The 12,919-nt window shown below is 38.1% G+C and overlaps 1 protein-coding gene across 1 annotated transcript in view; it reads right to left on the bottom strand.

The window, feature by feature from the left end:
- POU6F2 (POU class 6 homeobox 2) overlaps positions 1-12,719 on the bottom strand; it is a 485,531-nt gene extending 472,812 nt beyond the window's left edge. Inside the window, exon 1 of the mRNA XM_073886904.1 lies at positions 12,615-12,719. Within this exon, the coding sequence (XP_073743005.1) occupies positions 12,615-12,719 (105 nt within the window). The remainder of the gene's footprint in view (positions 1-12,614) is intronic.
- Positions 12,720-12,919: the final 200 nt, after the last annotated feature.

Here is a 12,919-nt window from a genome sequence, read left to right as displayed (position 1 = left end):
AAAAGGAATTGATATAGGAGAAATGCCACAATATTATTAAAAGTTTTCCAAAATTTGAGTTAAGAAACATCTCCTTGGGAGAATCACTGATCTCCCACCAGCATAATCTTAATTACAGCACTATAATTAGTTTATAAAAATTAGTCCAGAAGTGCCAATGCACATTCGGCTAGAATTTAGTTGAGTTGGGTTTTCTTGTTTCTGTTTTTTTTGTTTTTGTTCTTATTTTTTGCGAAAGAGAGCAAGCGAGCAGGGGGCGGGGGGCGGGGGGCAGAAGGGGAAGGAGGGAGAGAATCTCAAGTATGTTCCACCCTTAGCATGGAGCCCAACTCGGGCTTCATCTCACAACCCTGAGATCATGACCTGAGCAGAAATCAGAAGTTAGACGCTTAACCAACTGAGCCACCCAGGCATCCCTAGAATTTAGTTGAGTTTTTATGAAGAATGAATAGAGAAAGCAAGGTCATCTTATAAATTTAACTCGCTGATTTCAAATGCAAATGAGAATGTTAATCAGTTAAAAAAGAGATAGATAGATAGAATATTAATCAGCTAAAAGATAAAAACAAGAGTTTCTCAATTAATCTCAAATAGTGAGGACTATTAAAAAAGGTGAACTTGTTTTCTATTTTATATATTTGTATATTATAACATTTTACTTATGACATAATATCATATAGTATCATCCTATCATATCAATTTGTTTTGAAAACCTTCAAGTCCTCCCTGAAACCATCTATGGGAATTTTGTTCCTCGTACACACAGAACAGCGCCCACTGGTCACTCTGTTTAAGGTCTGTTGTGTCTGAAGGCACATCTCCCAGGGCACGAAGAAATGGGAGGCCAGGGTGACCCCTGGTTTAGCAGCAGCAACGGTTTCTATGGAAGCCGACCAGAGAGCACCAACTTACCCTTCCACTCTTCGACTTATTCTGTTGTTCTGTGTCTTATAAAAGACCACTAGATATAGCCCACTTACAACAGGTAATAATAACAACAGTAAAGTTCATGTATAGAAAACATCTAAGATATGGATTCTAAGAAAAGAAGGACGAAAAGAAAACAGAAAGGGAGGGAGAGAGGAAGGAGCAGGGGAGACAGTGGACAGAGGGGAGAAACACGAGACATTTCTGTCATAAAATCTGCCTTCATCCAGAGATGATTCTAAGAATCATACTTCCCACAGGTAATGTGTAGGGCCATGTTTCATTTCTGTGATTTTGTGTATGATGAAAGGCTTCCAACATCCTTAGTTCAAATTCCAGTTTGGCCACTTGCTGTCCATGGGACCTTGTGTCACTTCCTCAGTCACCTAGTTGGTAAACTGGAAATAATAACAGTAATTACCTCACAAAGATACCGTGAGGGATAAAGTATGTTTATAATGTTCCCAACACCTGGTAAGTGCTTACTAATTGGTAGATTATCATCAGTATTATTTTTAAGATGATTAAATATCTAGTTCTTTTCTGGATAAAAAATGTTATTAAACATTAACGTAGATATTCAACACGCTTACAAGATTCAAGATTCCCACTGAAACACACACACACACACACACACACTGAATACCAGACTAAACTCCCTCCATTCTTTTGCTATGGATTTTTGATTGTGTGTGTGCATGCATGGGAGGAGGGGGTAACAGGGTCTAATCTTCATTATCTCATTTTATTATTTAAAATAGCATTCATTCAATTTAAGAGGCACTGTGATAGAGTGCATTAAAATTACCTGTAAAGCTTCTTCCAAATTCCAATATCCAGGCCTTACCCAGATAAATTGAATCAGAATTTCTGGGGATTGGGCACCTGGGCAGCTCAGTTGGATAAGCATCCAACTCGTGATTTTGTCTCAGGTCATGATCTCGGTGTCCTGGGATCAAGCCCCACATCGGGTTCCACACTCAGCTGGGAGTCTGCTTGTGATTCTCTCTCTCTCTCCCCTTCCCTCTGCCCCTCCCCCCAAAAAGAAATAAAATAAATCTTAAAAAAATAATTTCTGGGAATGGATCCTGCATACCAATAGATTTTCCAAAGGTTGCTCCAGGTGGTTCTAAAAGGCAGCCAGGGTTAAGAAGCGGCATAGAGGAAGACAGCAAACCCTTAGAAAGCATTTCTAGGTTTGAAGCTCACTTCTTTTCTTCACTGGCAATAGGCTGCGAAGAAGACATCTAACCTCTCTGAGCCAGTTTCCATGTCCATAAAATGGGAATGATGATTTGCACCTAACTTCTCAGAGCTGTGGGTTTTAGATGAGAGAAGTAAGACCCACGCTTTGCTCTGCAGTTTGTTCTTGGGAGCCAGTTTTGAGCTCCACGTGAGGGAGCCAGTTACTTTTAAACTCATAAATGAAGCATGATCGATTCCTATCCAGGTTACTTGTCCCACCCTCTGTGGGGAAGAAGAGAGAAGGAGGGCGCACCCACCCACCCAACCAGCAGCTCCATGAACTCAGTGCTGCGAATCTGGACAGTGAAAGATGTCACAGTTAGCTCACACTCCCATCTCTTATACAAATAAAGATAACATTACCACCCACTTCATTTTCTTAGTATATGGGAAGTGATGTGGTTAAGATGAATGAGCAGAGACCTATCCTAAAAGAAACGTAAAACATAACTCTTCATGTTCTCTTAAATATTTAAGGAGCCTATGTTTTGTCCACCTTCCCCAAAACTCTAAATTAACTGAATTCAAGGGCTATGTTTGATTAGTTTTGATCCGGCCCTTCTCCTGACTTCATTATTTAACCTATGAATCATGGGTGAAGGATTAGTCTGACAATATGAAATATAGAAAACAGGAATTTAACTGACATTCATTACCATGAATTTCTTCTGGTCTCTTTTTCACTAATCTAGGTACACTAACTGAATCATGCATTGGAAACATAGATCTCTGTCAATTACCTTAATAAATAGCACTGAGACCCATGTGAGAAAATAAGTTATGCATTTTGTTCAGCTTAACTGGTGGCTTGAACCAAACAGAGTTTTAGAGTCATAATGCAACTGATTGAGAACTGGCTCTTTATGTCATTATGTCATTATCTCCTAGTCTTTCTTCTTTATCACGAAATACGATGTTGTGATCTTTACTGGGATTTTCATTGGCTTGAGGATTCAATATAGAAATGATAAATATGTGTTCTTGTGGCATATAAAGCTAACCTTCACCTCTAACATTACTCATCATCTTCTCTTAGGAGACACTACTTATGAATTCCTTTGGTAAAGGAAACCCCAGTAAGAAGATTCTGGGATTTGTTGATGCTAGAAGAAATGAAACATCTCTATGTGTTAGTCTTATTGCAGAGACTAACTTACCTCTGAAAAGTAGATGCTCATCGGGAGAGAAGTGGTTATGTATTGTGATGATCATTTTGCAATACATGCAGATATTGAATCACTGTATTATACACCTGAAACTATCATAATGCTGTTTTATCAGTTACATCTCAATAAAGAAAGGAACTGGTTAAACAGGTCAGTGTCTATCCATATGAGGGAATATGATGGAGAAAGATGGAAATCTATTCGTAATAATATGAGCTGCTCAACGTATGTTTTTAAACTGTGGAAGTTGTAGAACTCTGTATATAGTATGAATCTACTTGGGTTGTCTGAAGATTTTCTGTGCTTACACATGCATAGACAATTTCTGGAAAGATATAATGAATTATTGATGATGGTTATTTGTGGGGTGGAATGATGGGGTACTTTACTTTTCACTTTATAGTCTCCTGTGTTGTTGAAATTGTTTGTCATAAGCACACATTGCTCTTATAATTTAATAAAAAATTTAAAAAGACTCTTAGGATTCTACTATGTAACTTGCCTCAATCATCTGCATACAACATTGGGTTTATGTTCTGTAGGTTTCACTCAGATGCTCCTCTCCTTGCCTGAACTAGCTATTTAACTTCTATTTGACGGATAATTGCAGAAAGAGAAAACAATCCCGGTTGACATGTTTCAGCATTTATAGAAAGTAGCTATAAAATGGAAGTACATTGCAAAACAAAGCACCCTTGTTTTCGGAAGGCGATTACCATCCCATGTAAAAGTAACTCCAGTACCAGAATAATCATCCTTTACAGTATAGTGATCAACTATGTACTCAACAGTAATCCTGATTTCTAGAAGTTGCAAAGTGTTTTTCCATTCTCTTGAACAACTTAGGTGAAAGGAAGAATTTTTTTTAAGGAAGAATATTTTAAATAAACACATACCATAATTTTTTCATTTATTAAAATTGAAAACAGTTAAATATTTTTTATATTATTAGAGGTTAAATAAGCAAGCATTCCTAAAATGTCTACAGGGTGTGTGTGTGTGTTCACTAATTAGACTGCCTCATTTTCATTTTTACTCCAAATTCTTTAGTCCCTGGAAATCTACACATAGGTTTGTTTACAAATGGAAAAAGTTTTCAAAAAAGAAAAACTTTAGTTCCTTAATCAGGCATTAGCATTTCGCCTAGAAACACAATATAACTGTCTTGGATTTGAGCAATAATGTTCATCTTTGCTTCCAGAAACCTTTTGAATAGTCTTACAAATGTCTTTACATTAGCAACATTAGTAACACACTGAGAAATACACCTCAGAATGTGTAAAAATTAACTGTTAAAGAGAGCTTTGAAACAGAGAAAATGAATACAGCCAGTGATGTGCTTTTCAGACCCTTGAACACCATCTGCTGATATGAGCAATGAGAAATTTTCAAATTTGGGGTTCTTACAACACAGCCAAATTTCCACAAAATCTCCTCTTTTCCCAAATTCTGACCTGGGGCGTTTCATCCTACAATCGCTTCTGCCTCCCGTTCAACCAGCATCTTGTCAAATCTGGCTGCAAGATTAAGTTTCCCGATTCAGAATTCAATATTGTAACCCTAAGGATATAAGATCCAAGCTGGAACATTCTGTTTAAAAAAAAAAAATGGATAAAATTGTTTCAGCCCAGAGACCACAGTTTGCTCTGACCATAATGATGAATCATCAGGGCTGACACTAAGTGAAATGAGCTTGATGTTCTTGGGTTTATTTGCGCACGTTAAGCAGGGTTTTACATTTGTCCCCACTCTCAACCTTTTCTCCAAAAGGTTGAGAGAGCCTTGTTTTAAATAGTATTATTTAAGGCTTACCAAATTAACTGGCTCTATCTGAAGCAGGTTTAGATTGCCAGAGCCCAGGACTGTGTACCTGGTCCCGTTCTCGCCCACGCTGGCGTCCAATTTTGAAAGAATACAACTGGCAATCTAAGAAATATCTACTTTTTTCCCCCCACATACCTTCCATACCAATTAGGGTTTCTGATATCCATGCTTCTCTGTTGGTGATTTGCCTCTACTTTAAAAAAAAAAAAAAAAAAAAACCCCGTGCATGAATTCTGCACAGAAAGCTAACCTCTCTATAAATGGTACACTTTGTTCTTTGTAAGAGGAGTTTGAGTTCTGATCAATGCAAAAAAACACCATTTAACAAGTGTTTAATCTTTGTAAAGTAGATCTGTTTCTGTAAGGGTTTAGGTGCTAGACACAGATGTTTTCTTCTTCAAATATTTTCTCATTAGTCCTGAAAAATCAAAGTTGTCAAATATGCAGAGTCAACATCCTATTAACCACACAAAACACCTATTTGCATAAAGCTGCTATTCCCCAGCACCTAAACACTGGTTCAACTCTTGCAGAAAGCTCCCAAGATCAAGTGTTCCTTAATTTCAAAATTCCTGTTCCATGGCACAAGCACTGGAAAGCTTTTCTTTCTTTTTCTCTGCCCCCCCCTCCGCTTTTGGCTTTGTTTTAAAATTGTATTTGTCTTGTCCTAAAGTAATTGTCTCGCTGCTTAGTTCTGTGATCTGAAATCGCTAGGTGAGATGAAACCAGCTTACAAAATAACTTCACACAAATACTAACTACGGAATCAGGCGTGTTGGTGAGTTTCCTGCTACGCGTCTGCTTTGTTTTGCTTCGGGTCTTGCCTCTCTCTCCCTCTCTTTCTCTCATGCCCTTTGCTGCCTGGGCAGCCCACAAGGATTCACTTTTCACTTATTACTCATCAAACTGACTCTGGATTACAGTGGGGAAGAGAGGAAAAGCTGAGCGCAGAAATGACAGGGAAGGAAGAGAGCAAAATACCAGAGCAATGCGTTTGAGTTAGTTTCCTTTTCCTTCACTCAAGGTGTGGACACATTTATTTGCATCTCTGACCTTAGGATGTTAAGAGCTGGAAATTATATGGGTGTCTCTTCCCACTGAAATAATCCAGCCCCCGGGCGGGGGTGGGGGACACCGAAAATAAGTGAAATTTAGAATATTCTGTGGATCTTCAATTTTGTTTTTCTTGTGCTTCTGGTTAGAAAAAAATGTGGCTGAAGGGAATACAGTTGCAGTTCACCTGGAATCAGTACCAAGTATCAACAGCTAATCTCCGTCTTTTAAAGAAAGAGTTCTTGCTATCATGGGTTTTTTTTTTTTAAAGATTTTTTTTATTTTTATTTATTCGAGAGAGAGAGAATGAAAGATAGAGAGCACGAGAGGGAAGAGGGTCAGAGGGAGAAGCAGACTCCCTGCTGAGCAGGAAGCCCGATGCGGGACTCCATCCTGGGACTCCAGGATCATGACCTGAGCCGAAGGCAGTCGCTTAACCAACTGAGCCACCCAGGCGCCCTATCATGGGGGTTTTAAAGCTAGTGATAAAACAAAAAGCTATTTTCTAAAACCAACCAACTTGAAAAACACCTGTTTTAAACCCTCAAGATTTGCCTTTAGTATAATCAGAAATGTTTTCAATTATTTTGCTCTTCTTTACATGCAATGGTTTTATATTTAAAAGTGGTAGGCTTGAAATAATAATATGGTAATTTATAGCTTTATAGGTAAAGTAAAGAAAATAACACAACAGAGGGCAAACCAGGAAGGAATTAGGTAAAATTAGGCAGTTTTCGCCATCACTGGCTCCCACTGAAGAATTGGGAAGAGCAAGAAAATATTAGAAAAGAAAAAATGAATTTTAGTGAAATGGAATGACAGCTTCTCAGAGCTCCTTCTTCAACCTAAGGTTCAGAAGAATGTGTAAAAAAGCACCACTGGTACAAATTTTGATTGTAATTTTGGACCAGCTCAAGACAACATGGCTCAACAGAGTACTGACATGTAATCCCAGAACGAGGTTTGACCTAGTAGTTTACTTTCTTGGGCACATGTTTTAGCACCCCCAGTCCTCCCAAAAAAGGAAGGAAGGGAGGGAGAAAGAAAAGGAAGAACATAAATGAAGGTGTGAAATTATAATGAGTGCAGCTACTAACTATCTCCCAGGTAAAAGTTTGGCCCCAAAATACAAATGAATTTCAACGTCATATCATTTAAATTTTCTGTTAGTGCTCAAAATGATGGCCAATATTTACCTTGTTGCCTCTTTGTCTTCAGGTCTGATCCTTTGATATTTGCCTTGTATTTCACAACCTTACTTTTTACTCAATCAAGTGGTAGAAAAAAGGAACAGCTTACGTGATATCACAATGCGAAGGAAGGTGGAGCTTCTCAATATGTGCAGACGTATTACTAAGTTCTAATTTTGGCAAACCATAAAGACAAAAACAGAAAGATGCTTTCAACTGGTGGGGAAAATGCAGTTTACATGGCAAAGTGACTGTGAACGGAAAGATCCTTCTTTCACTCACCTCCCCAGCAAGTACTAAAGATCTGATACACAGGAAACATATTACATTCAAACTTTCTTTCAAAAGTATTCTATTTCTGCGTTCCAGCAACCTCTCTCCATATTCTAGAGACGTGAATCCAAAAGCTTTAGATTCTTAACCATAGAAATCTATACTCGGATAGAGAGAGTCTCATTCAGTGATCTTAGAAATAGAAAAGAAAGCGTGATTTCGAGACCAGCTTCCCTGTGCAGGGTGAGTATTATTGACATTATTGTATAGTATCATTACTATATTGAGACATTGTTCTTTTAATGGACAAAATTGGCTTTACAATTTAAACACGACTGAGGTGACACCCTGAACTTCAATTTTAAAATATTTTAAAGGTAATAAAAATTGAGTCCGTCCAAAGACTATAAAAAGCTAACGCCAACTCTCCTCTAAGTGGAGTATTGACTCAATTGGAAATACACAGTACCAATTCGATTCCTTACAAAAGGGATACTAGCACCATTTTGTATTCAGAAAGAATAATCCTTAATTAATTTGTATTTTTCTAGTATACTCTTCACTTATAATACCCTGAAAAGAAGTATTCTCCATTAAATCCAAACAACAATTTCACAGCCCTCAAGTATATAAATTCGTTGAAGTGATATGTTGGTTTCGTAAGGAAAGGGCATTCACACCTCCAAAAATGAGTTTTCAGAACACATGCAATTTATGCTTGGCATGGGTAAAACAGGGTTAGGTTAGCCCTCAAGTTTAATTTTTATATAAAGGGCATGAAAACCAGTCGAAATGGACTGAGGACAATAGGCAAGTGTGTTTTCTACACACCAGCAGGGTCCCCTCTCCCTGGACCACCTCCATTTCACGTCAGCCTGGGTATGTACTGGTTAAACACACTGTCCTTAGAGCCATGCTAAATACTTTTGGGAACAGGAAGGGTATAAATAAACCCACATACACAATTGTTTTACTACCAGAACAATGAAATATTTTTGTGTTTTACAATCTTCATATAAGAAAACATGCACTGAGATCCTATTGAGCCAAACACACCGTTATGGCACTTGGCCTCTGAGCCATCAGCACACACACTCGAGCCCTGTCTCAAATAACAACATTCCACTTTTAAACACTGTAGGTTGTCTACATTTATCTTGGAAAAAGAAAAAAAAAAAACAACGAAGACCCATTTTCCTGATAAGGAAAATTCCAAAAGCTTTCGAATGCACTTCTTACCCTACTAAGCCTGGTTTCTCCACTCTTCCACGGATCACTTAGCCATGTCCACTGGACGTGGACCCATGAGCACTTTTACCCAGCTGTGTCTCTCCCATTCCTAGCAAACTCTTAGATATGCTTGATAAATATTTTTATCTAATTTACCTCATCTGTTGTTTTTATTTACAACTAATTTAATATCCTCCACTCTGTAATATCTGCAGAAGCCAGTATAAGGAAGCGTGCAGCCAGCCCAGACCCTCAGGCCTGCACATCAAGATGGCAGGCTGGCCAAGGGTCCTCTGGGGACAGCCGTGCCAGAAGGAGGATTGGACACAGTGACCCGTCTGCATGAGATGAGGAAAAAAAAAACAAACAAACAACCAGGAGGTCTGTAATACTGATGAACTAATCTGTCACTCACAAGCTCAGGTCTGCAAAAAAGAAAAAATGCAGTAAACATTTAATGATCATGAGAGGTGGAAATGCAAGAGTCTTCATTTTTAAAGGGTATTCAAAACCATGGCTCAGAACTGCTTAATTGTTTATAGTTGGGGTCGATTTGAAAAATCATCAGAAGGCAACAATCCACCCTATAGTTCAAAGGGTTAGGAAGCGTGCTACAGATAACTATCAAAAACCCAGTTGATTTCCAAGAACTATATGAATGAACCAAGTTTCTTGATCTCGATATCTTAGGCAGGGAGTTTGTTCTTAAGTACTAGACTCCTTGATTGCTTGCTCGGGGGAAGGAAAATCCTGGGGGAAAGACATTTATGAGCAATATCTGCTCCATGGAACCAGGATACTCTCCCGAGCTGGATCATGGCCAGCAACACAGAGAAGTCCACTCTTCCCCTCCAGTGGAAGCAACTGGATATTTGATCCTAGAGATGAATGAAAAACCTAAAAGATCGTATTTCATGGGAATCTTTCAGTATTCTGAATGGAAAATATCATTGAAAATGGGTTATCTGCTCCTCTAACCCAAATCCACTTAGGAACAGAACTAAAAACAGGAAGAAAAAAAAAAAGGACAGAAATAATTATTATTCCAATATGTATTTAAGGAGGAACGCAAACTAACAATTGCATGATCAGATGGGACTGTTCACACCTGCTGAGTAGGTATAACATGATACTGAAATCAACAGCTGAAAATAAAACCATTTATTTTTTTATTATGATTGAAAAGAAACAAAGATTATTGTCACATTCTCATCATTGTTAGAAGTAGTCATGTGGGTAAATATTTTTACCTGTGCTATAACAATTAAAAGGAAATCATTTCAAATACCTATGCCATCTTCCTTTTTTATCTACAGATGGGGCTCAATTTAGGTTTTCTGACTTTTATGATATGCAGATGGAGCAGCATGCCATTTTTCTTTCCTTTTGCATACTAGCGTTTCAGTTTCAGAAGAAGTAAGCATTGTAGCTTGTACATTTTTAATACAGACAATTTGTGTAACCTTCAGAACAACTGCTTTTATAATTTCCCAGCTTGACAAAAGTATCTGAGGTTTTTTCAAGCAAATAATTTATGAGAAATGAAATCTTCAGAAAACATGTGGCTACTTTGATGCAACTATTTAGAAAGTATTTGTGACAAGCCATTAACATGTATAATTCCTGAACATACTGAGTCTAAAAATTAGAGTATGTACAAAATACCAAGCTATGTAATAATAACAACCAATTTTAACTCCTGACAAACTAGAAGCTTAAATCTGGCATCTGTAAAATGTATCCCAGTTTCCTTTTTTAAAGAACATAGTTGAACCTTTTAAAAGTATATACCTTTGCAATTATTTCCAATAAACAATATTGATTAATGAATTAGAAATATCTCTCTTGTCTTTTTTAAACCAGGTTTCTTTTCCCAACTAAGGGAAATATACATGAAAGGAAATCTTATTTCTTTTCTGGGACTGAAATACAGTAATTTTGCACAGGATTATGACCATACCATGACATATGGGTGACAGAACGTGTTTGCAACCTGAGAAAAGTTTTATTAAACAGGACAAAACTGTTATCAGGCAGGCGATCAAGTTTTATTTATCTATGAAAAGGTCATCTTTTTTTAACAGGTTCTTTATTTAATCCTATATGCCACGATTATTTTAGTTAAATTTGATATACTTACTTGTTCATCAGTGAACACCTACACTGAAGTGGGTATTAACAGTATATAAAATCAGTCTTTATATATTTTCTCCTGCCAAATGTATGCCCAGAGACTTCACTTTTTATCTGTCTGTATAACAAAAACCAACTTGGAAGTTTTTTAAAAATATTGTTCCACCGAAGCAGATATCTACTGCTTTTAAAATACTGTGAGCCTGTGGAAACATGGTATTATGTATCTGACATTTCCCATCTAAAAATACATTATGAAGCATGCTGGTATTAATAAACCATGTGCCTTTAGAACCCGAAAGTGCTTTGCTATAATTTGGTTGAAAACAGAGTAAATCGGTATATTTTCCACCATGCTATTAACATACAGCAAACAAATTTCACATCATCCCCCTGGCAGCTTCTCTTGATTGGAAAGTGTGCAAAAAAAAAAACAAAAACTTTCAGGAGTTTATCAATATTCGTAACCACATTCAGACTGATGAGGTAACAGTACATAAGTCAGGCTGGATAACTTAGAAAAAAACTGGATCAGAAATACATTACCCAGAAGAAAAGAAAGAAAGAAGCCACATATGTTCTCATTTTCCTCACCCCACCCCCAGCATAGAAAAATCACCCTTCCCTTGCAGCAGGGCACTACCATTCAGTTATTGGAAGGCAAATGAAAATACAACCATCCCCTTCCTCTCCTTATTGAGCTCCCGACGCAAAACATTTACACACAAACATGAAGTCCCGATTTCACAGAAAGCGCCCGAACCGGAAAGATCAAGACTCACTGACCCATTTGGAAGACAAAGACGACAGAACAGCGAAGCTCTAAAAATCAGCTTGTGAGGCCTCAGAGAGAGATTCTTCTGGCATTTCATCACAGCAACCCCAGACCAGTTCACCTCCCTGGATCCAGGGAGGAGGCACTAAATAGAGCTGTTTATTATGGCTCTGGTGCTGGATTGCATTAGGAAGCCGAGCAGACCACCTGGACCCTTCAGAGTGTGGCGGTGTTTAATTTGCTGCCTGCCCCTCTGCAGCGTCCAAGACCACTACTACATTTACCAGGCTCAATCACACATTATCTGGGTTAGAAGTAAAGGCACGTGTATTGCTCTATTTCCATTTTCCACACAGAGGAGAGAGGCAGAGAGAATACAGCCCAAATAAAAATATGGAACAGAACAATTTTAACTACTATCTAGGAAACATAGCACTTCATTCTCTCCTCACACTTTCTTCCAGAGCTCACCATCTCGACAGAAAATAAATCCTGAGACATAGATTTTTTTTTAACATCCAGGCCAAATTCTAAATTAGATCTGCCCTTGGATTTTTTTTTTCCCCTTCTGTTGTTGCTTTAATTTTTGTTGTGAAGCCTCTCGTGGAAGTTTGAGGCTGAGGTTCCCTGGCTAGATTTACTGGGTGCCTTTTGCCTCCCGCACTTTCAGCACTACCCTGGCAGGTCGCTGGAGATACAGATAGAAAGATGGTACTGTAAATATGAATTATGTGAATCATATGGTGAGACCCTTGTGGAAAAAAAAAAGGGGGAGTTGAGAAATGGCTGACTCCATACCTGACCAATTACAGCTTGCATGGTCCCCGTATCCTGCTGGGCTGAGAGATCGCAATCCATCATATGTTGTCTTTGAAAAGGAGAATGGGGGTTTCTGGCATGCATCTGTCAATCAACTTCTGCACTCACAACCATCACCAAAAGCAAGGGGAAAAAAAGTCAAGCTGCTCCACCAAATAGGATGAAACCGTCATGTGACCTCCGGCAGACACGCACACACACATTCACTACCTCCATAGAGCGTAAGAATTTTCTGTAGATATGAAATGACATTGACAAATATCCAATACCAAGTAAATAAAGTG

This window comes from Callorhinus ursinus, unplaced genomic scaffold (assembly GCF_003265705.2).
Source record: "Callorhinus ursinus isolate GAN/ISIS: 27379988/994484 unplaced genomic scaffold, GSC_fseal_2.0 scaffold73, whole genome shotgun sequence".
Lineage (NCBI taxonomy): Eukaryota > Metazoa > Chordata > Mammalia > Carnivora > Otariidae > Callorhinus > Callorhinus ursinus.
This window is presented reverse-complemented; position numbering and strand designations above follow the sequence as displayed.